The sequence below is a fragment of the Chiloscyllium plagiosum genome, unplaced genomic scaffold, assembly GCF_037043375.1.
Source record: "Chiloscyllium plagiosum isolate Xiang-an unplaced genomic scaffold, Cpla_swu_hap1 HiC_scaffold_11, whole genome shotgun sequence".
Classification (NCBI taxonomy): domain Eukaryota; kingdom Metazoa; phylum Chordata; class Chondrichthyes; order Orectolobiformes; family Hemiscylliidae; genus Chiloscyllium; species Chiloscyllium plagiosum.
In genome coordinates this window covers 50547151-50573274 of record NW_028270149.1, presented here as the reverse complement: position 1 = coordinate 50573274, position 26124 = coordinate 50547151, and the positions used below count along the sequence as shown (strand labels likewise).

The window sequence follows — 26124 nt, the reverse complement described above, 5'->3', positions numbered from 1 at the left end:
TTCATTCACCAATTATCTGTCAGTTCTGCAAATTTGTTAGTATCCCTCTTTAAATTGTATTGGTTCAGTGTTGGCTTTACCCTTGCCCATAGCCTGTCCTTGCTACCACCTGCAAATGTAGTAGTTGTCAGTTCGATTTACTAGCCCTAATCACGAATCTAAATTGCAAACAGCAGTTTTCCTATTTTGAACACTATTTCCCCTCCTTCTGCCATTCTGAATATCTACCCTTCGCTCACACTTTCTCTTCCTGTTTTGAAGAAAACTCACAATGCGTTGTGATACTGTCCTTAACTAAATGCAGGGCACACTGGAAGCAGACCATTGTGCATTACTGTTCTGCTCGATAAGCTCATTGCCTGTTTCTGTCTTGGCAACTTTCACTGCCTGCTCAGTTCTGATTGGGTAATATGATTAATGAATATTAATAAATATTGACCAGTTTGCTTGAGTACAAGTGTTTTTTTGCTTCTAGTAAAGGAAACTAAATAATTTTGTAGTATTTATTTATTTTGGTAAAGACCAAAAATGTATTCTCTTCTCTCCCTGCAAGAATGTTGATCTATAAGCCATAAATAACCATCAGGAATATGTATGTAGAAACTCACAATTCTCATCTGACTGCCATAAAAATAACACCTACCAACTAATATGAATAATTAATAATTAGGGATGAAATAAGTTACTGTTTTTTCACTGGTTATGCAAACTGAGCAAAAATAACCATTTGTATGTCATCTGTTTTTATGTGTTTAACCCCAAGAAGTCTCAACTGTAACTGAAAAGCGTAAGATGGAGAAGTACGAGAAAGTCATTACAATAGGAAGGGGTGCAAGTGCAGAGGTCCTATTAATGAATAATTTAGAAACAAAAAAGTTGTATGCTGTCAAGAGAATAAAGATTGATCCTTCACTTAAGACTAGAACAAAAGAAGCTGTAATGCAGGAAGCAACTATTTTGACCAGACTCAAGCACCCTCACATTGTCACATGTCATGAATACTTCATCGACCAAGAAGAGTATGTCTTCATTGTACAAGATTACTGCGATGGTGGCACTTTGGATGATGTAATCCAATCTCAAAAAAAGAATGAGTACTTTGCTGAGAAAGATATTATGCGGTGGTTTGTTCAGTTAGTTATGGCTATTCAATACATTCACTCCCTGAAGATTCTTCATCGAGATATTAAAACATCCAATGTCTTCCTTACAAAGAAAGGGACAGTTAAACTCGGGGATTTTGGGATTTCGAAAGTGATGACACATACTTTGGATATGGCAAATACCTGTGTTGGCACACCGTGCTATTTGAGCCCTGAGCTCTGTCAAGATATTCCCTACAGCTCCAAGTCTGATATCTGGGCACTTGGTTGTCTTTTATTTGAACTTTGTGCTTTGGAACCTGCCTTTCATGCAAAGAACCTCTTAAGTTTGTTTTATAAAATCGTGAAGGGAGAATATGCCTGTGTACCGAACAACTACTCAGCAAACATGCATGTTTTGATCAAAAGCATTCTCAATAAGCATCCTGAAGAGAGGCCTAGTACCAGCACAATCCTCAAAATACCTTACGTCCAAGAACACCTTAAGTTCTTCATTAGAGATCAGGAATCTCAGCTTACAAAATATCATTCTGTGAAACATTTACATTTAGCGAAGAAGGAAGGTGATGAGATCACTGATGACTTCCATGGATCTCTAAGTCTCTCTGAAGAGGGCATGTGTGCTAGGAACAGTAAAGCAGTCTCAACTTCACATTGCCTTAGTGATAAAAAGGTAGAAGAGATGGATTCGGAGGTGTGTGAAAATGTGGGGCCCAGTGATGAAGAAGATAAATGTAATTATTCTGACGATTTTGATCAGGATAGTTTTTCCTCAACGGAGGAAATATCAGTACCACCTTCAAGTGTTGCAACCTCTGAAGAAACTGAAGGTAGTTTGGTATTTAGAATCTTTTTGAAAGTTATTTTAAAAAGTCCTCAATGTAACCGAATGCATAGTGCGGTTATCTGGTATTTGTAACATATTATCTGTATGCCAAAGCAAATATTCCCAGTACTTTTTAATATTGATCCAATTTATTTCTGAGTAATGTTCTTGATTTATCAGCTTAGATGATTGTCACCAAAACAATAATTAGTAAACTTGAGAAACCTTTCTTTCACTATGGTGTTATGTTAATAAAAGACGTATAGCACTTTTTCAGTTAGAAGTGACCAATATTGTTTCTGTCACAATGCAACTTTGAAAGCATAAACAACAAGTCACTACTTTATATTTTCTTAATATGTCCACTAAAATTGACCATTTCACACAACTGTGCTTTACTGAAACCGTGGTGACAATGTAGTTGAAGCCTTGCATTTTGTAACACCTAATGTTAAAATCTCGAGTCTGCACATCTGTAATTTAGTTTACTGTCATTTGGTGTTCTGGCCAATATTTATCCTTTAAGCAACAGTACCAAATATGGATTGTAAGTTTGCTCACTGAACTGGTAGCTTTGTTCTCAGATACTTCATCACCATGCCCGGTAACATCATCAGAGAGCCTCCAGTGAAGTGCTGGTGTTCTGTTCTGTTTTCTATTTATGTGTCTTGGTCTGTTAAGGTGTTCTGTTTTCTATTTATGTGTCTTGGTCTGTTAAGGTGGGTGATATCATTTCTGGTTCTTTTTCTCAGAGATTGGTAAATGGGCTCCAAATCGATGTGTTTATTGATGGAGTTCCAGTTTGAATGCCAGGCCTCTAGGATGTACTAGGATGAATGTGTTGTCCCAGGCAAAGTGGTGTCCTCCTTCATCTGTGTGTAAGGATACTAGTGATAGCTGGTGATGTCTTTTGCTGGCTAGTTTCTGCCTGTCTGTCTGATGTAGTGTTTGTTGCAGCCTTGCAGGGTATTTTGTATATGACATTCAATGTGCTGGTTGTTGTACATGGTCCTTTAGGTTCATCAGTAGCTGTTTCAGTGTGTTGGTAGATTTGTGGGCTATCATGATGCCAAGAGGTCGGAATAGTCTGGGAGTAATCACCACGATGTCTTTGATGTATGGTAGTGTGGCTAGAGTCTCTGGGAGTGTTGAGTCTTCTTGTTTGGGTTTGTTGTTTAAGAATTGGTGGACTGTGTTTATCGGGTACCTGTTGCCCTTGTGCTGTATAGGTATTTTTCTTCAGCTGCTCTTAGTTCCTGGGTGCTGCAGTGTGTTGTGGCCCATTTAAATATTGTCGTGATGCAGCTTCATTTGTGGGTGTTGGGATGACTGTTCTTGTAGTTGAGTATCCGGTCTGTATGTGTTGTTTTCCTGTTGACTCTGATCTGCAGTTCTACATTGACTGTTTGTTCCACTGTAACATCTAGGAAGGGAGTCTTGTTCTACTCTTTCTCTTTGGTGAAATTTATGCCAGTAAGGATGTTGTTAATGATATTGTGGGTTTCCTCTAATTTGTTCCGTTTCGTTATGACAAAGGTGTCATCCACATAGCGGACACATAGTTTAAGTTGGATCATGGGGAGAGCTGTTTGTTCTAGTCTCTGCATCACTGCTTCTGCTAAGAATCCTGAAATTGGTGATCTCATGGGTGTCCCATTGATTTGTTTGTAGGTCTTGTCGTTGAAGGTGAAGTGGGTCGTAAGGCACAGGTCTGCTAGCTTGAATATGCTGTTTGATTAGATTACTTACAGTGTGGAAACAGGCCCTTCGAAGTGCAACGCACCCAGACCCATTCCCCTACATTTTACCCCTTCACCTGACACTATGGGCAATTTAGCATGGCCAATTCACCTAACCTGCGCATTTTTTTTGGACTGTGGGAGGAAACCGGAGCACCTGGAAGAAGCCCACGCAGGCACGGGGAGAATGTGCAAACTCCACACAGTCAGTTGCCTGAGGCGGGAATTGAACCCTGGTCTCTGGCGCTGTGAGGCAACAGTGCTAACCACTGTGCCACCCACCATGGAGTTGGTGCTGTCTGGTGTTTGCATACTTTGTTCATCCAATAGTGCGGTCAGTGTTTCTTTGGCCAGGCTGATGTTAATTGATGTGAATAGGGCTGATACGTTGAAGGAGACCATGACTTCGTCCTCTTCTGTCCTGGTGTCTTTGATGCTGTTCAGGAATTCTTGGGTCTTGCAAGGATTGCAACAAGCACTACATTGGATAGACAAGCAGAAAATTAGCCAACAGGATACATGAGCACCAACTAGCCACCAAAAGACATGACCAGCTATCACTAGTATCCTTACACACAGATGAAAAATGACACCACTTCAACAGGGACAACACATTCTTCCTAGGACAGGAAGACAGAGACACAGACGTGAATTCCTAGTGGCTTGGCATTCACACCCGGAACTCCATCGCGAAACACATCGATTTGGACCCCATTTACCAACCTCTGAAAAAAAGAACCGAAATGATATCACCCACCTTAACAGACCAAGACACACAAATAGAAAGCAGGACAAAACACCAGCACTTCAACGGAGGCTCACTGATGATGTCACCTAGCATGGTGATGAAACGTCTGAGAACAAACCTACCAGATCAGTGAGGAAGCTTACAACTGAACCTCAAACCTTCTCAAAAATCACAAACAACTATGGATGTAATACACTCAAACTATCTCAAAGATGGGAAACCAACACCATCCGACTGAGTGCCAGCCGCCAACTATATTTCCTACATGAATGCCTCAGGAAACAGGTATTACCACTATTTGTCAAATGCAAACGACTTCTCAACACTCCACAAGCCAGAAGAATAGCTGAACAGAACGGCTGCAGAATGTTGCGAGAAATGATTAATGATGACCACAACCGACTCCACAAATACGAACGGGAAATTCCGCATCAAGAAACTTGGTACACAAACGTGACTGACCAGGAATGAACAAACACATTAGAATGAGCCATCAGTATCAAACAACAGCAAACCAGGACAAGGAAAAAACTAGCTCTACAAGAAAAACTGGACAAGCTTGCACGAAAGAACAACATAGACAATTCAGAAGATAGGATTAAGAACTTGTCCGACTGACTACTAACAGAGATGAGAAAAGCCATCCTAGTAAGAGGGATGATCTACAATTTTAGAGACATGGACAAACAGGACTTCCTAGCAGCATTGGAATCAACCCTGAAAGAGAACGGACTCACGGAAGAAACCCAGCAGACGATCAGACAAATGATAGCACCAACAGTAAGCAGCAAGAAAGATGGGAACACCCTTAACACACAGGAAAGGAAAACTCCAGAAGGACAGAAAAGACAGAAATATTGTAATCCCTGCGGCAGACAAAGGGTGCATGACCATCATCAGAACACTACATTGAAAAGGCAAACCCATTACTCATCGATGCCGACACCTACCAACAGGTGGCGATGGACCCGACTCCACAGCTAGAAAACCATATTACAGCATTACTGAAGAAATTCCTCAGGTCAGGCAACATTAACAAGACAGATCTCCAAAGAATGAAACCTGTTGGATCCAACACACCCCATTTCTACAGATTACCTAAAGTACACAAACCAGGGCTCCTCCCCTCCCCCCGAGAACCCATAATCTCGCTTCCTGGCACACTGACATACAGACTAGCAAACAAACTTCACTGTAAACTGAATTATCTTGTAGAAAACTCATGACACTTCATCCATTCTACCCAAGAATAACTGAACAGCATCAAAGACACCAAGACAGAAGAGGACAAAGTCATGGTCTCATTTGATGTAACAGCCCTATTCACATCAATTAACATCAGCCTGGCCAAAGAAATACTGACCTCACCACTAGATGAATCAAGGACGCAAACATTAGACAGCACCAACTCCATCAGCAAGGACAGCATCCTCGAGCTAGCAGACCTGTGCTTTACTACCCACTTTATCTTCAACGACAAGACCTACAAACAAATCAACGGGATCACCAATATCAGGATTCTTAGCAGAAGCAGTGATGCAGAGACTAGAACAAACAGCCCTCCCTACGATCCAACCTAAACTTTGTATCCGCTATGTGGATGGCACCTTTGTCATAACGAAACGGAACAAATTAGAGGAAACCTACAATATCATTAACAACATCCTTACTGGCATAAATTTCACCAAAGAGAAAGAGAACAACAAGACTCCTCTTCCTAGATGTCACAGTGGAACCAACAGTCAATGTAGAACTGCAGATCAGAGTCAACAGGAAAACAACACATACAGACCGGATACTCAACTACAGAAACAGTCATCCCAACACCCACAAATGAAGCTGCATCACGACAGTATTTAAATGGGCCACAACACACTGCAGCACCCAGGACCCCATTTACCAACCTCTGAGAAAAAGAACCGAAATGATATCACCCACCTTTACAGACCAAGACGCACAAATAGAAAGCAGGACGGAACACTAGGCTTCAACGGAGGCTCACTGATGATGTTACCTAGCATGGTGATGAAAAATCTGAGAACAAACCTACTAGATCAGTGAGCAAACTTACACCCTGAACCTCAACCAGAACTACAAATCTTCGCAAAAATTGCAAAACACCAAATAAATGTAAATCATTGGCTCATCTCATTGCTATTTGTCGAATATTGATAAAAACAAGATGGCTGATGCTTTCATCTATGTGACAATTGGATACTCTGTATGAAGAGCATTGAGACATTTATGGAATTTAAGGTTATTATACCTTTCCCAAATTAGAGATCTGCTGTCCTGTAGTTGAAGTCTTAACCATAAGATGGTTTTCTGGTTGGTTGAACTGTTGGTGCTGGGCATAAAAAGTATGATATCACACAGAGCCATTTCAGAGCATTCGGCTTTTAGTGTACAATACTTGTATCCTGCCTCACCACAAATTTCCGTTATATGTTTCATTGCAACTAATGTCACTCCCTCTCATTCTTGGTTTCACTTGATGTCATGAATTGAACAGACAATAGTAATGGTTAGTCTGAGGCTTACCACTTGTGATATCAATGGAACAGTCTATTGGGAGAAAGAGGAGCTTTTAAATAAAAAAAGCAATACAACCTGAAAAAATATACTTGATGATTCCTTGTGATGTGTTAAAGTTTGTGATTTTTCAACAATATTGTTGGGTGGCACAGTGGCTAGCACTGCTGCCTCACAGCGCCAGGGATCCGGGTTCAAATCCTGCCTCAGGCGACTGTCTGTGTGGAGTTTGCACATTCTCCCCATGTCTGCGTGGGTTTCCTCCGGGTGCTCTGGTTTACCCCTCCCACAGTCCAAAGATGTGCAGGTCAGGTGAATTGGCCATGCTAAATTGCCCATAGTGTGAGGTGCATTAGTCAGAGGGAGATGATCCTGGGTGGGTAACTTCTTGGAGGGTCGGTTTGGACTTGTTGGGCTGAAGGGTCTGTTTACACACTGTAGGGAATCTAATCTAATTATTTATAGGTGAAGTTTAATTTGTGATGCTGCTCTTTAGGACACTACATATATACATAGGGACAGAATGGTCCTGATACATGGTCCTGCATTCCCTACAAAGAAGATAAGCATGTATGGTACTTTTTAATCAAAAATATCAAAAACAATTGCAATATAAATCTCTTACTTGCTGTTTTTTTTTCTTAATCCGGGATGCCACAGCTCTTAATAAAAACCAAAAAAAAAACTGTGGATGCTGTAACTCAGAAACAAAAACAGAAATTGCTAAGAAAGCTCAGCAGGCCTGGCAGTATCTCTGAAGAGAAATCAATGTTTTGGGTCGAGTGACCCTTCCTCAGAACTGTGTCCGAAATATTAACTATGATTTATTTCACAGATGCTGCCTGACCTGCTGAGCTTTTCCAGCAATTTCAGTTTTTCTTTGCCCCAGGTCTTGTTGCCTGTCACTTATATTTGTCTATTTTTAACATTAGATTACTGGAGGAGACAGGATTGATGATATGAGCATTGTGTAATATTGAAAAATGCCACATCCCAGCAATACACAAACATTATAATATTTTACATGTCAGAAAAAAAGTTTAACATGCATGTATTAAGAATTACTTTTTATTATTGAGAGATTTAAAGTAAGATTTGTGAATAGAGCAGATGGTTGGAAAGTGGTGGTGTTACTGGACTAGAATCTAAGGAAAGATGTAGTTGCTCAGAGCAAGTGCAGCAGAGGTCCACCAGACTAATTCATGTGTTGATAGGACTATCCTATGAGGAAGGATAGAGGAGACTGGACGAGTATTCTCATAATTTGTAACAGTGAGAGGTGATTTCATTGAAACCTACAAAGTTCTTACATGGTTAGCAGCATAGGTGCAGAAATTAATTTAGGCCAGGAGACACAAAATTAGAATAGCCAGACAGGACTGGGAGGAGGAGAAAGTTCTTCACTCAGAGGGTCATGATTCTCAAGAATTCTTTGCCTTGGAGGGCTCAGGAATTAAGATTAGATTAGATTAGATTAGATTACTTACAGTGTGGAAACAGGCTCTTCGGCCCAACAAGTCCACACCGACCCGCCGAAGCGTATACCACCCAGACCCATACTCCTACATTTACCCCTTCACCTAACACTACAGGCAATTTAGCATGGCCAATTCACCTAACCTGCAGATTTTTGGATTGTGGGAGGAAACCGGACCACCCGGAGGAAACCCACGCAGACACGGGGAGAATGTGCAAACTCCACACAGAGAGTCGCCTGAGGCGGGAGTTGAACCCGGGTCTCTGGCGCTGTGAGGCAGCAGTGCTAGCCACCGTGCCGCCCTCAATTAAGTTTCTTCAAAACAAAAATCAGTAGTTTTCTAGGTATTAATGATATGGAATAGTACAGAAAAATGTTATTGAGATAAATGATTTAAATAGCCGAGTCAGCTCATAAAGCCAAATGCCCTACTCTTGCTCCTAAGTTCTTATGTACTCCAGAGACCCAGGTTAATATTCTGCAGTCACAGGTTCATATCACGACATGACAGCTAATAGGATTAAAATTCAATTAATAAATCTAAAATTAAAATCTATTGGGGAGCCATCAAACCACAGTCATCGTTGTAAATGTCCTTTAGAGAACGATATGCCATTCTTACCTGCTCTGGCCTACATGTGACTAAGACCACAGAAATATGGTTGACTCTTAACTACCCAGCACCCCACTCCATTCAAGGATGATTAGGATTGAGTAACAAAAGTTATCCCTATGTTCCATGAAGAACTCCACGAAAATGAGGTGATGCACTTATTTGAATAACTCTTTATTAATACGATTTAGATATGTAGCACTGGACTTGCCTAATTATCTCAGGAAATTCTGTAAGCTCATTATCTAAGTTAAATAGTAGAAAACTTACTAGCCCTCTTTACAGGTAATCTGTATGGTGCTAGATGATTAAATTCCAAAAGTATACTTAAAATTCAGAAAATACTACAAATGCTAGAAATCTGAAACAAAAAGAGAACGTGCTGAAGAAACTCAGCAGTTCTGGCAGCATTGTCGAGAGAGATACAGAGTTAACATTTCAAATCCAATGTGGCTTCTTCAGAATGGAAGAAGGAGGTTTTGAAAAAGATACATAATGGACACAAAACAGTAACTCAGCGTAGCTCTCCACAGATGTTTCCAGACCTCCTGACATTTGCAGTGCAAATTTGGATTTATAAGTCTTGGCAGCAATTCCTACCTGAATTATTTGGTCCTATGTGGGATTTGTTTCTGTGGAGAAAAATGTACTCCACATTGCAAAGGCAGACTACTTAACATGGGATTCTTAGGTTTGTTATACAAACCTTCTAGGATGCATGATTTATTCTCTTTCCCTTTCCCCTTCCTCTCCACCAAAAATGTTTTAACAACATATCAATAAAAGAGAGAAAAGCTAAACTGAAATAGTTAATGTGAGGAAATCTAAATGTGTAATAGTTATGGGGATGTGTGGTTGTCAGGAGTGGCAGAGAGGGTGGTATAAAGGGTTGGGGAATTGTGGTTATCAGGAGTGGCAGAGGGAATGGTGTAAAGAGTTGGGGAATTGTGGTTGTCAGGAGTGGCAGAGGGAATGGTATAAAGGGTTGGGGATGTGTGGTTTGGCATGGGGTGATGATCTTAATCACTACTCAGGAGCTGGACAATGTTTTTAATTGTTTAATTTTCTTGGGTACCTATTATTAGAAGTAGAACCCCTCTAAATTCTCTGATGTTAAGAGAGTTTTTGAGAGGGTTCTAGGCGTAGGGATTTTCCCATCCGAAATTTCAGTTTGGTGGACCATTCCTGTGGAATTTATTCTGTATGGATTTTTTCGGTTCCCAACTATCAACTCCAGTCTCCTATGCTCCAACGCCTACCTGACACTTTGAACATGTGGGTCACACTATTTCGTAAAACTAGAGTCAAGTATGACTAAAACTACTTTGCATTGTACAATAGAAGAGGTGATTTGGGTTTTCAAAAACTGTATGAATGAGTTGTCATTGTGTTTGTATCTTTTCTAAATTTTGTTTATGTTTATGACTGGTAGCCACTGATGAGGTGGACTGCGTAGAGTACCCTGATGATTTTGAGGAGTGGGAGGATGATGTTGCTGAGATAGTATGTAATGCTCGCTGTGCTATGGAAGTTGAAGCAAATAATGAAGCATTTCGAGAAGAAAGACACTGTCAAGAAGAAGCTGCTGTCAATCTGTCCACTACCATTAAGACTCTGCGCGAGAAGTGTTTAGGTAGGAAAACACAACATACCAAATAGCATAATGTTTGTTATATTACTGTTTTATATGAATATATTAGAATACTGACTAACCTAAAGAAAAGCTTAAGTTTATGCAGTGGAAATTCCAGTATAATTTCCGATTTTATTTAATGGATTAATTGGTCGAAAAGCAGAATGAATACTTAGGAACACCATTCAGTCAATGTTAATATTCAAAGTTTGAGAGCTTATTTAAGGTATTGTTAATTATTTCTCATTTGAGACGCTCCTTATCATGTACTGGTCAGTTGAGAGCATATGCTTTACTAGCCTATTGCTGTAGGTTCCTAACAATTGGAAATGAGCAACAGAAGATGCTTGACTCTCCAATTCACCTTCATAACTTATGCTTGGTACTTCAATGTGATTACACAATGGAGTTGAGTTTGCAGTATAAATAGTCATGGATGAAAAGCTGCATCATGATATGGTATTTTGATGGTCCAACTCACCATGAATTCAAATCAATTTAAACCAACTCAGAATGGCCAGCCACATATGCCATAGGAGTGTGTCATAACAGGTTGAATTAATATAAACCAATTTAAAGCTAACGTGTTTGTAATTTGGTGGTGGCATCCACGTATCACACTTGCCATAGAGACGTGTCAGAACATGGCTGAGCAGGTTCTTTTTTCTTTAAATCAATTTAACCTTATTTGTTTCCTTTGTATAAACTACTGCACCATAGCAAGAAAAAAATACCCAGATTCTCTGATCAAGTTATACTAGCTACTAAGTCTAAAATTAGTCTCAGCAGCTGGGAAGAGTAAAAAATGCTATTTACTACCCTGTGAACCAGAGGGAAATCTATGAGTTTATGGAATTTAGGTGAGGACAGGATGCAATATAAGATGGGCACTTGGTTGAAGCACCATTATGATCTTAGATACACAATTTTACAAAAACCAATATAATACAGAAAGTTTTTAAAAAATTGTTTAATATCATAGAGTCATAGAGCCATAGAGATGTATAGCACGGAAACAGACCCTTCAGTCCAACTCATTCATGCTGACCAGATATCCTAACCTAACCTATTCCCATTTGCCAGCACTTGGCCCATATCCCTCCAAACCCTTCCTATTCATATACTGCAATTATACCGGCCTCCACCACTCCCTCTGGCAGCTCATTTCATACACGTACCACCCTCTGCATGAAACAGTTGTCCCTTAGGTCCCTTTTATATCTCTCACCCTGAACCTGTGCCCTCTCGTTCTGGACTCCCCCACCCCAAGGAAAAGACCTTGTCTAATTTATCCTATCCATGCCCCTCATGATTTTATAAACCTCCATAAGGTCACCCCTGAGCCTCTGACGTTCCAGGGAAAACAGCCCAGCCTATTCAACCTCTCCCTATTGCTCAAATCCTCCAAACCTGGCAACATCCTTGTACACCTTTTCTGAACCCTTTCAAATTTCACAGCATCCTTCTGATAGGAAGGAGACCAGAATTGCATGCAAATATTCCAACAGTGCCCTAACCAATGTCCCATACAGCCGCAACATGACCTCCCAACCCCTATACTCAATGCTCTGACCAATAAAGGAAAGCATACCAAACACCTTCTTCACTATCCTAACCACTTGCAACTCTACTTTCAAGGAACTACAAACTTGCACTCCAAGGTCTCTTTGTTCAGCAACACTCTCTATGACCTTACCATTAAGTGTATCAGTCCTGCTCTGATTTGCTTTTCCAAAATGCAACACCTCGCATTTATCTAAATTAAACTTCATCTGCCACTCCTCAGCCCATTGGCCCATCTGACCAAGATCCCGTTGTAATCTGAGGTAACTTTCTTCGCTGTCCATTACACCTCCATTTCTGGTGTCTTTTGCAAACTTACTAACTAAATCTCCTATGTTCACATCCAAATCATTTATATAAATAATGAAAAGTAGTGGACCCAGCACCAATCCTTGTGACATGCCACTGGTCACAGGCCTCCAGTCTGAAAAGCAACCCTTCACCACCACCCTCTGTCTTCTACCGTTGAGCCAGTTCTGTGTCCAAATTGCTAGTTCTCCCTGTATTCCATGAGATCTAACCTTTAGAACTTAAGTGTTTCTCTGTGATTAATCTTTGGAATGGAATGAATTTTCTAAGGCATAATGGAAATTTTTTAGACTTTTTAAGTTAGAACCACAATGTACTAGTCTGAATCAAAGATAATTTTGCTGTGTAAGGTTCTGTTGTTATATTGGGCCAAATCTTCATATTGTGCCTGTATCCAAGGTGGTGAAGGCTATTTGTGAAAGATTACAAAATTTCCTGCACCATTCTCATGAAAGTTGTTTTAACTGTGGTGCACAATACCTACTGCACTTCTATGTAGAAGATCAAAAAGTTAATTAATTATGGAAGATGTTTCATGTAGGAAAGAGAGAAACATCTATTTGAAAAGCTTAAAGGCATAGATATCCATAATTTTTCACAAAGCAAACTATTTCAAAGTAAGTTACAAGATGCAATAGCTTGTAAAGAAATATGTCAGAAATGACTAAAGGTTAGGTCAAGGAGATCAAATCTGAAGATTGTGTAAGTCATAGCAAGATGAAAAGATTTAGGATGAGAATTCCAGAGTGCTCTAGTATTAAGATTCTGTCACTAATTATTAAAATGGTGGGCAGAGGGAGGGAAGAAAGAAGTCAGGATAGGAAATGTATAATATATAAAATTTGGAATAATATACCACTTATTTGCATGTGAGGTTAGAGACTTGATGGACTATGTGCAAACTGGGTGACCTTTTTAAAAAAATGTGATCAAATTCAAATGCTTTTGTTACACTGCTTTCAAATGATGATTCTTCCCACTTCTCCATGGTACCAATCATAATACTCTTTGAGAGTGATGGAAAAAGCTTTCAGTTGGGTATTTCTCAATTTTTGTTTTCATTTCTTCTGTTAGCTGTCTAATTCTTTTCTTTAAAATGTTTGCTTTGAGTAGACCTTGAAATTGTTAGTGCTGGCAACATTTCCCCAAAGTTGCATTTATCAAAAGACTTGCACCTAAACATTGTATATTAGATGATCTGATATAAGAAGCTATTGTTAAATTTTATTCTATAATGATTTTTGATCAAGCAAAGCTATTATTCTTATGTACTTATAAACTTATTGGTCAAAATGTTAACTCTTTGATCCATGCTTAGCTGATTGTATTGTCCAAAAATGTATCTAATTTCATCATCTTTCTTTATCCCAATGCTGTGTGAGTACCATCTTTTACAGCCATCTGAGCCCACCTAACACGTTTTGCCTTTTCAGGTATCTGTGTTGAACTTTAAAATAGGTCCACTGTTTTATTGGGGAAAAGGTATTTGAGACTGAGCCTTTTGAAGGCTGTTCATTTTAACCTTTCTGTGTGCTATATGTTCTGTGTTAGTTCTGTTCTACGTTAAGTACAGAAGCCATGACCCATTTTTGTTTCAGGGTAACAAACTGTTGAGTGTTTATTGTTAGAGATTCCATCTGCATTAAGTTTGGGCAGAGGAGAGAAACAATTTCAGCATGATAATCCCATTAGGGAAGGAATCTTTATATTCTGATGGGAAAAGAGGCAGTGGTTAATCTATTGGGCTCCACGATCAATGAAGCTTGCCCAGAGGATTTCCCAAAATGCTGCAGGCAGTGCCACCTACTGTGTTCTTTAAAAGGCACCAAGGAAAATTGTGCCAGTGGAAAGGTGGTTTGAGCTAAAGTAAGGATCTTAAAAATATTCCAGATGTTTACTAAGAAAAACTAACTGCTTCTGGAGGGAGTAAATTATTTTCTCCTAAATGAGTGCAGAGGAAAGTAAAAGCAAAATTTTGGGTGGGGGGGTTTGCCAGGCCTTCTCTTCACCATTCTGACTGATGTTTTGGAAGATGCTCATGAAGTACCCCTCCAATCATGATGCTCTGATTGTACTCATGCAATTGACTCTGTTCCCTGACTTTGAGTTGTCATCCTGGTCTTTGATCACGGACAGAAGGGCTTTAGTTCAGCCACACTTGAATTGATGAAGTGGGATTCAGCTGTTTCAGGGCTAATACATTTAAGATGTAATAGAAATCTTGAGATTGTTCTCAAATTGATAGCTGATCCATTTACATTTATCTTTAACAGCAATCAGACTAGTTTCAAACCAGATTATTTACAACTTTCTTTACAGATGATATTGGTCAGACCATTTTCCATGAAGTAGCTTCTCAATTTCTGAAGGGTCTGACACCTGAAGATCTCAAACCACAGTTCGAACATCGTTTGGAATCAGATCATTTAGAGACTTGCTACATTATCTTCAACATGGATCAAGAAAGTGCTTGAGTCAATGTGTAACTGAAAATATGAACTAAGTCATAAATTTTCTTTTGTTTTCCAAAAAAAATCACTATTTGAATTGTTTCTGCCAGTACAGATGTTTGATGAACACCTCTCTGTATATTACTATTGTTAAGTTTCTGACTCTCTGTCGCAATCTTTTGTCCATATGCAGTACTAACTAACAGGAACAGTATCTTTCCTTATCTTTTGAGCAGTGATGTTGTGGCTTGCCCATCCTTTTGTAATTATTTTGATACATTTGACAAAAATATTGTAAAAGTGTTCCAAAAGTAAGAGACACATTACATTTTAATTTTTTTGTTGTTGTATTTCTCTTGGATTTTGTTTGGAATTGTTTTCCTTCTCTTCTAAGTACATGTTGCTCCTAACTGTTGACATCTACCTTAACGTATCATGCAAAGAGACTGACATGGTAGGAAATCCATAGATGGTTCAACAGTATAATTTTTCCTTTGTTGTTTGAAAAAGCTACACACTATTGGCTTATTCTGCAAATGACACTGGACTTATTTGAAGACTAAAGTATTGCAATGAAAATAATTTAATGTTCTGGGCGGACACTTTAAAAATAGAATGAAGGCTTTCTTCCTTCCAATGTATTTTATGAAGGCAAATTTAGATGACATTTTTTTATCATATACTCTTAACTTTATAACAAAAAAACTTCTGCCCACAGTAACCTTTACTGTGGACAGGGACTCAGTATCCCTTCCCTGCTGGGCTATTCTCTAAGAATTCCAGTTTTGAAAAGTCTGGTGGCTGCTTTGGAGCCAAGCAATCCTGACAAATGATAATACAGCTTTGGAAACTTAGGTTTCCTGTGAATTGCTACAATTGGGGAAAGGGCAGAAATGCACTTTGGAGTGTCTTATTGGCCCATTTGAAGTTAGTACTATTAGATTAGTAATATTATTTGTGCAGACATTTTTAAAAAGTCAAATGACCGTATACCAAGAGTATTTTAAAAATCTTTCAGTACTTTAAATAAAAAGGTAAAATACTTTGAACAGAAAGTACTTTCCCCCACTTCCCTTGCTTTTTATTTTTCCTTTATTGTATAATGAGTCGTGTAGTATATTCCTGCATTATCCCTGACCTCTTGTACCTGGGTGCAAATTCGCCACAGACCTTTGACACAAAAGTCTTCTGACACTTTATATATCCCACAATAAAGTAGTTTGAGAAAGCAATATTTTAATATTTCAGGATGGTTTCCATAATGTACGTTAGCCCTTGTTTGAGAAATCTTAATTAGAAATGCTGCAGGCACCTGCAGAAAACTCAAGAAATAGATGACAATATCTTTTGATTATCTTTGCAGCTGGGATTTAACAGAAATATTGGTAAATTTGTATGGATAAGGCATGTTTGAATTAAGAATTAAGACTACATAGAACATATTCCTGTGCTGTACTGTTCTGTGCTCTATGTTCTAAAAGTTAGATGCAAATTAAAAAAGAAAATATAACATTCCAAGAAAAATGGCTTTATGTTCGTAGATTTAGTTTAGTTCACTTTTTGCCTGACTTTTAGCAGATAATGAAGTAACCATTAAAAAAAAATCTTTTGGCGTGATTGTCTCCATTTGCTTTATGTAATCATATGTTGACATAATAGGAATGATCTCATTTTGTAAATTATAAATGTTCTTTTTGAACATATAGTTACACATAGACCAGAATTTGCTGGAAAATAACAGTAAGCATGTTGAAAGTTTTCATTGTTATTAGCACATAAAAGAAATCCATAAATTTATGATGAGTAAGGTATACACTGTGAAGTGCACTTCTGCACAAACCTCTTCATTTGAATTGAGAAGTAAATGCTGTATTCCCACTGTAAAATAAATTAAGTTTGGCATCAAAATTTGGGGCTACTAATTAGCAGCATAAGACCCTGTATATTTATGTTGTCAAAATGATTTTCCACTTTGAAATTAGTTAAATATTTCACAATATCACATAAATCAGGACACTACATCAAGCAGTGTAATCAATTTAGCAAATTACTTTATTGAGAATTCTAGTTGGGAGTAATGCTGATGGTAAATTTATTTCAGCTTGCTAGGATTTAGTGGTACCCATCTGCTCTGCAAAATATGTGGGTCCACCAAATTGTAAGCAACTGATTATCATCATTCTGATACCATGAGTAATGTCATATTCTGTATTGCTATAAAATATGTAGATTATACTTTTGCACTTAAGCAACAGATGTGCTCATGTTTCTGAATTTCATAAATTAAAATAGAATATTAATCAGCACTCTGGGCTGGAGGTTTTTGTTTTACATTCCGCAGGCGTATAAACATATGAACATACATATTTTCCTGCATACAATTCGGTGATCAACATCGTTTCAATAATCAAATGTCCAAACTGCCACTTTTGACATTTGGTAATCTTTTTAATCCCTAACTTTCATTGCTTGAGGAAATAGATTGTTCATCCAGTTGCTCAGCAATATCCCAGAGGGCCTGCTGACCTCTTCACACTATTATCAACTTTCATTTCCAGAACGTGACAAATAATTAATTGAAACTGAAGAGTGGTGAAAAAAAAACTGGTTGTACTCACCCGCAAAATGCAATACTCCAGCAAATTCTGGGCTTTAGAAACTGCAGAAATTAATCTCCTTTTTTGGAAGAATATTTGAAGGCTGAATTAATGTGAAGATTTAGCTAGTTGCTTAAACTTAATCACAAATAATGTCTGTTATATCTGTAATAGCGTTTGATATTTTTACATAGTTAAATTATTTTAGAACATTTTGTTTTAGAGCCAAGTTGAAAATATGGAAGTTATGTAATTTAATAATTTTACTATATAGCCAAAGTTGACTGGCAAAAACATTTTAAACATTCTCTTTTCACCAGATACATAGAGATTGTATGGTTTTCTTTCAATGAAATCTTTGATAGCCTCAGGTAATTTTGACACTGTAAGTTCGATCAATTGAGCTTCATACGAAGTACCGATTATCCTGTTGTTGAACAGAATATGAATGCATCTGTTGTCCTGTATAGTGAAGTTTATGTAATAGATTTGATCAAGTCAGAAAATGTATATATTGCAGAAGATCAAATTCAACAAATACTGAAAATATTGTACTGTTTTTGGCTGCAGTAATTATAATAAACATTTTAAACTCGAAGAGAGAAACATATATCTTGCAATTCTAAGTTTTATTTTATAATTCTGAAAAAATTATTGGTAAGACTGATTAAAAGACTGTTGTCTCAATAACATGAATTGATAGGTTTTGGAGCTTCTCTAGCTGTTCTTTAAAATGAGCCAGCAGAAGAGCATATCCCTTGTTGATATGATATTCGGAAAAGGAGTGAGGTATTATGGTGAGATGGATTTTGAGCCCTACAGTTCAGTTTTAAGGACGAATATTATAATTTAAGTGCGGTAGAACTATTTAATTAATATTTGCTGACTAAATTATTGGATATAGTTGCTACTAAGCATGTTTGGCTAACTGGGATCCAGAAGTGACTATATTTCTAATTAGTAAATATAAAAAAAAGGCAATAATGTTATTGGACATATAATCTCAATACTCATAATTCACAATGCATAATATGTTGCTAAAACACTATGATAAAATGCACAAAAGTACAAATGTTTTTTGATCACTAAAATACTTGCTCTAACTGAGTAATGCTTAAGTCAAAATGCATGTATGAAGTTCATTTAGCTTTAATGTAAATGTCCGAAATTCATTTGTCTACCAAAATAGATGCATATGGCTAAAACAATGTCATTGTATCTCCTTGTGGCAAGCCAGTAATTTTAATTGTTAATTCTGCTCTAAGTATAAAATACTTCAGTAAATACAATATACGCTGCCATATTGAATCAAAAAGTCATCAATGCAATCCATTAAAGTTAAAATGATATTTGTAAAATAGTATTCTAAATTGTTGAGCAAATATTATCTAATTTCCTTTGGCAATGGATTGAACAGTTTGCAATTAAAATTGCTTCAATGCCATTTACTGCATAATCCTATTTTAAAATGATAATATTTTCTAATATTTCTAAAATTTCAAAAATTTATGAAAACAGGAAGCTCCATGATTTACAATTCTGACCACTGGGATCTTTGCAGATTGTAAACTTCCTTAATTATTCCATTATTTCAGATCACTTGGTGCACTTAGCGTATTGGTATACCTAACATCTAAGACCAAAATGTTATCCAGTAAGGTCACTGAAAGAGTTGCAAAGTGCCTTGAAAATCTTTTTGGTTATTGCGTGCTTACCATCCATCAATTCCATCCTTCTCCCTGGCAACTGCCTGGGCTTGAACCAGATTATTTGTATCCTTGGTGTCCTAATTAATCCTGAGATGAGCTTCGAACCATATATCTCTTCTATCATTAAGATTGCTGTACTGCTGCTGAAACTGTCATTTATGCCTTGTTACTTTCAGATTTATTTATTCCAATGCATTCTTGGAAAACCTCTTGCATTCAATCTCAGACAAAACCTAATGCTCATGACCAAACAAGCAGCAAATACTATTCACCTGTCACTCCTGTGTTTATTGGCCTACACTGGAACTCATCTGATAACACTTATAAAAGTATTCTGAACTTCATTTTAACATCCATTTATGGCATGGTGGCTCTCTGTTTCTGTAATCTCTTCTAGCCTCACAAGCAATGACACAGTTGATGTGGTATATTTGGACTTTCAGAAAGTGTTTGACAATGTCCCACATAAGAGATTATCATGCCTGATTGAAGTGTATGGAATTGTGGGAAGTGTATTGAGATGGTTAGAAAACTGATTGGCAGAGAGGAAACAGAGTAGAAATTAATGGGTCTAGTAGAATGCCACAAGGATCAGTGCTGGGACCCTCAGCTACTCACAATATATGTTAATGATTTGGATGAGGTAACAAAATGTAACATTTCAAAGTTTGCAGATGATACCAAGTCGGATGGGAGGGTGAACTGTGACGAGGATGCAGAGATCCTTTGGCATGATCTGGACAGATTGGCTGAATGGACACATCAATGGCAGATGCAGTATAATTTGGATAGATGTGAGGTTATTCACTTTGGAAGCAAAAAACAAGAAGGCAGATTACTACATGAATAGGCTGTAAATTGGGAGAGGGGAGTGTGCACCAGTTGCTGAAGGTATGCATGCAGGTGCAGCAGGCAGTAAGGCAAATGGTATGTGGGCCTTCACTGCGACAGGTTTCAAGTACAGGAGCAGGGATGTATTGTAGGAGAAAGTGAGGACTGCAGATGCTGGAGATCAGAGTCAAAAGTGTGGTGCTGGAAAATCACATCAGGTCAGGCAGCATCCACGGAGCAGGAGAATCGACATTTCGGGCATAAGCCCTTCTTCAGGTTTTGTTGCAATTATGCAGGGCCTTGTGAGGTAACGCCTTGAATATTGTGAGAAGTTTTGGTCTCCTTTTCTGAGGAAGAATGCTCTTGCTCTTGAGGAGTTTAGTGACAGTTTACCAGGCTGATTCTGGGGATGGCAGGACTGACGTATGAAGAGAGAATCACTAGGATTGTTTTCACTGGAGTTCAGACGAATGAGAGGGGGATGTCATAAGACTTTTAAAATTCTAACAGGACTAGAGAGGGTAGATGCTGGGAGGATGTTCCAATAGTATGTGTGTCAAGAACTAGGGTCACAGTCTGAGTATTTGGGATTGACCATTTGGGACAGAGATGAGATATTTCTTCACCCAAAGAATGGTGAGCCTGTGGAATTCATTACCACAGGAAATAGTTGATGCTAAAACATCAAATGTATTCAAAAGACAGCTAGATATAGCACTTGGCATGAATTGTGTCAAAGACTATGGGGAGAAAGCAGGATTAGGCTATTGAGTTGGATGATCAGCTTTGATCATGATGAATATTGGAGCAGGCTCAAAGGGCCAAATGGCCTTCTCTTACTCCTATGTTATGTTTCTATGTTACTTATGTACGTACGCCTCTGAGATATCTGTGCGCTTTAATTGCACCCTTTTAAGCATCAGGATTTTGCTGCTTAATCATTAGTGACCGCACATTCAGCTGCCCTGACTGTAAAGACTATAGTAAAAACAAGGACTGCAAAGACTATAGGACCATATAGGAGCAGAATTAGGCCATTTGGCCCATCAAGTCTGCTCCTCCACTCAATTATGGCTGATATTTTCTCAATCTCATTCTCCTGCCTTCTTCCCATACCCTTGATCTCTCGACTAGTCAAGGACCTATCCATCGCTGTCTTAAATTCACCCAATGACTTGGCCTCTACAGCCTTCTGGGGCAATGAGTTTCACAGATTCTGACTGAAGAGATTCCCTCTCATCTCGGTTCAAAAAGATCCTCCCTTCACTCTGAGGCTCTGCCATCATTTCTCCTGTTATGGAAACATCTTCTCCAAATCGACTCTATCCAGGCTTCTTAGTAGTCCGTAAGTTTCATGAGATTCTCCCCCTCATCCTCCTAAATTGCATTGATTACAGACCCATAATCCTCAACTGCACCTGATATGACAAGTCCTTAATCCCCAGGATCATTTTTGTAAACCTCCTCTGAACGCCTTCTAATACTAACTCACCTCCCTTAGAAACTCAGGAATTCCAGTCCTAAACACCTCTGACTCTCTAACTTCCCCCCCTTAAGATATTTTTATCTAAGCTTTTGTTCATCTGGCCTAATATTGCCACATGTATTATTCTCTTTCAGAGAAATATTTTAGAACATTTTATTATGTTAAAGCTGTATATAAATAAAAAATGTTCTTGTTTCTAAAATAAAGAACTAATGGTGCTGGAAATCTGAAAAAAACACAAAGTGCTGGAGAAACTCAGCAGGTCTGAGAGCATCTGAGAGAGAAGAGTGTTAGCATTCTGAGTCCAGTGACGAAGGGTCAGACCTGCTATGTTTCTCCAGCTCTCACTGTTATTGTTTCAGACATTGTGCACTCATTCTCAAGGGCCATCCAGTTGGGTGTCTCAGTGGTTAGCACTGCTGCCTCACAGCGCTAGGGACCCAGATTCAATTCCCACCTTGGGCAACTGTCTGTGTGAAGTTTGCATATTCTCCCTATGTCTGCATGGGTTTCCTCTGGGTGCTCTGGTTTCCTCCCACAGTCCAAAGATGTGCAGGTTAGGTGAATTGGCCATACTAAATTACCCGTAGTGTTAGGTGCATTAGTCAGGGGTAAATGTAGGGGAATGGGTCTGGGTGGGTTACTCTTCAAAGGGTCAGTGTGGAAGTGTTGGGCTGAAGGGCCTGTTTTCACACTGTAGGGAATCTAATCTCTCTCATATCCAAGGAAGTGAGGCAGGCAGTTGGCTGAAACCATCCCCTCAACAGTTCACTGCTTGAACATGTAAATGGTCAATGGACTTGTCTGTCCTCCGAACTAGGTGACCAAAGATCAGGAGTGTGGGCTGAAGTATAGCCCTTTCAAAAAGTGAAACAGATGCCTCCAGTCTTTTATATAACTCCCTCTCACAACAGTCTACTGCTACGCCATTTGATAAAGTTTTCTACTTTTGCTCCATGCTGTGTAACTCACAGATGCTTCAGTTACCAGTATGTCACACTAGGTGGCAGGAGAAGATAACCAAACCTTAAATTTGTTTTTAAACATCATAACAGTTTTTAGTGTAAAAGAAAGTAGGGTAGATTCTCCAACTTCAGGAGTTTACAGTGGGGGGGGGGGGGGGGGGGGAGGGGGGAGGATCCAGTCATTTCGATCCATGTAGGTACTAATGCTCTAGGCAGGTTAAAGACAAAGGTTTTGTGCATTTAGTATGAAGGCTTTGGACTAGATTAAGAAGCAAAACCTCAAAGGTACTAATTTCATGATTATTTGGCACAGTGGTTAGCACTGCTGCCTCACAGTACCGGGTTTGATTCCAGCCTTGGGTGACTGCCTGTGTTGAAATTACATGTTCTCTCTGTGTCTATGTGGGTTTCCACTGGATGCTCCAGTTTCCTCCAAAGATGTGTAGGTTTGATGGATTGACCATGCTGAATTGCCGTGTAATCTGCAGGCTAGCAGGATTAGCTATGGTAAATACTGGGGGCTGGGGAGGAGAGGGGATGGCTGTTGGTTGGATGCTCTTTGGAGAGTCACTGTAAGAACTTCATGGGCCTAATTCCCTCTATCTGCACTGTAGGGATTCTATTAGCCATGTACCAGTTGGTATAAGACATATAAAATTAGAGAAACCATTGTGGTTTCTCAAAGACTGTGGTCAGAGAGTAAGTTCTGATTCATGGGGCAATGACATTTATTTTAGGGGAAAATGGAGACTGTACCATTAAGATGTTCTATACCTGAGCTTTGCTGGGGCTGGTATTGGTGTTCCAACAAACCATATAACCATATTTCTTGGGAAAGCAGAGGCAATTTTAAACTATGTAAAGAGGTAAGGTAATTCACATCGTCCCAAATTTGGTAAATTAAAGTGTAGATGCAAGACAAGAAACAAACATATTACTTTGGAAAAGACATACAGACTGTGGCAGGAAGAAAGAGCATATAAATATTAGAGTAAATCAGAAGATAAGGATAGAGATTACAAACTAATAAAAGAACAAAACTAATATTTCTGTATTTGATTGTGCATTACATTTTAAGCTAAACAATGCTAACCACTGTGCCAAATAATCCTGAGATTATTATCATGCATGAATCAATAAGAAAGATCTAACTATTACACAGACATAGCTGCAGGATTATATAGATTGGGACCGGAATATTGAAGGATTCATGTCATTGAGGAAGTATAGCTAGCTAGGAAAAGATGAAAGGGTGACTCTTAATTAATGAGTGATGACTTAAATTCAGGAGCCCAGGATCTAGAAGTGATTTGAGTTGAGATAAGAAACAATCAAAACAAGAAATTGCTTGTTGGACTGTCTACCTCCTAACATGGTCAAATGAAGTTTAAAAGAATAAATAATGGGAGCTTCTGAGAAAGGGACAGCAACAATCTTGGGAGATTTTAATTCACGTATTGACTGGAATAATCAGAGAGGTACGACTAGCCTAGATAATGAATTCATGTAATGCTTTTAAAACTGTTTGTTAAAATACCACATTCTGGATCCAAATAGAGGGAAGGTTATATGAGATCTGATATTGTGCATTGAGATAAGATTAATTAATGACTTCTTAATAAAGATGCCCTTAGGTCGCAGTGATCATAATAGTACTGTATTTTGCATTCAGTTTGAGGGAGAGAAGAGTGAGTCCAGGACTAGTATTTCAAACTTAAATAAGAGTAATTATGAATGCACGAAAGCAGCGATAGTGAAAGTGAGTTGGCAAATAACAGGTAAATCAAATAAAATGCAATGGCAAACATTAACTGGTATATTTCAGAATAGATACATTTGAATAAGAAAGAAAAATTCCAAGGGGAATTTGTTCAAAATGTTATATTTAGTATCAAACTCAAAGAGAAAACACATAATTGTGCAAAGATGAATGGTAAGTCAGAAGACTGGACAGAATTTTAAAGTAATGAATGCCTACTAGTGAATGTCTTTAAAAACTAAGGAAGGAAAAATTAGAGCGTGAGAAATGTAGAGTTGCTAGAAATATATAAACAGAAAGCAAGAATTAATAAAGTGAGGATTGATCTCGTAGTAAATTACTCTGGGGAATTAATAAGAGAAAATTAATAATTCCATGTGCTCAAATCCAGATAAGTTATCAAACCTTTGAGTTCAGTAAACTAATTCTCCTCAGGCCTTTATGGTGAACTTGTAGGTCATCTTAGAATACTCACAAAACTGAAAGCTCAGAAACCTACAGATTTCTATAAAAACACTCTTGGTCTGGAAGTTGCAGTAACAAAACTTTTCTACTGAAAATATGCTTTTCTTGATATATTCTGTACTGTTCTAGGAGAGAAACTATAATTGTTTCTGACCTCAGTCAAATCTATTCTACACAATTCTGAGGAAGGGTCTCTAGACCACAAACATTAACTCTGATTTCTCTTCACAGATGCTGCCAGACCTGCTGAGCTTTTCCAGCAACTTTTTTATTATCATTCTGTGACTAGTTTGAACTAAATCAATCTAATTGGCGTCAATGTTTGTGCTACCTGTTGTCAACCAGCATAATAAAAATAACTTGCCATTAGCATTCCAGGATGCCTGTAGTCCTTTACACACACAGGATTTGATCACTGTTCTTGAAGGACTGTCCGATCTTGTTATTTGAAAAAAAAGCCTTTCACAAAAGTAACCAACTCAATTTTATTTTAAAATCTTCCACTAAACTGATATATAGGAGGCATCTTTCATCACAGTACTATTTCAAATCTTTTTCTAGAGTTCTTTAAATGCACTATCATAAGCAATGTTGCCTCGAAGCTCTGGCAGCTTACCCCAGACGTCACACACCAGGCCTTGTTGTCATGTAGTCTGCTTTTACATATAATCTATCATTGGACAATAATAATCTACTAATAGTTATTCATTTTCCCATGCTGATCGCTATCCAGTCCTTTGTCTATCCAATTGTTCTTTTCTCTCTCTTTGGGCTCTTATCTTCACCTATTATTTCTCCTTAACTCCTTCCCCCACCCTCTCTTCTGCCTAAAAACCAACTCTTTCTTAGAAATCATCAGTTCTGAGGTAGGGTCACTGAACCCAAAATGTTAACTCTGATTTCTCTTCACAGATGCTGCCAAACCTGCTGAGCCTTTCCAGCAATTTCTGTTTTTGTTTCTGGCAGGGTACATGTCTGAGCAATGTATTGACATAAACATTGAAATAATGCAATTGCTCAATTTTTCAAATATAATTAATCACATTCTGGCTTTTTTCTGACTTAAAACAGGCAGAAATCTATCAGAATAATTTTGATCCCTGTCTTTTTTGTGTTCATTACATTCACTTTATATGCTTTAAATGAACATAGCAATGATATATTGCACACCCCTCACTGTTATACTCTGATATACCCCACACCCCTTACTGTAACACTCTGATATTTCCCACACCCCTCACTATAACACTCTGATATATCCCACACCCCTCACTGTAACACTCTGATATACCCCACACCCCTCACTTTAACATTCTAAT

The 26124-nt window shown here is 38.4% G+C and overlaps 1 protein-coding gene across 1 annotated transcript; it reads left to right on the top strand.

The window, feature by feature from the left end:
• Positions 1–6: 6 nt before the first annotated feature.
• Positions 7–18200, top strand: nek12 (NIMA-related kinase 12). Its single transcript, XM_043704697.2, has 3 exons — positions 7–1933; positions 10471–10671; positions 14863–18200. Exons 1-3 carry the CDS (start codon positions 793–795, stop codon positions 15015–15017), a joined length of 1497 nt encoding a protein of 498 aa, XP_043560632.2. The 5' UTR covers positions 7–792; the 3' UTR covers positions 15018–18200.
• The last annotated feature ends 7924 nt before the right edge of the window (positions 18201–26124 follow it).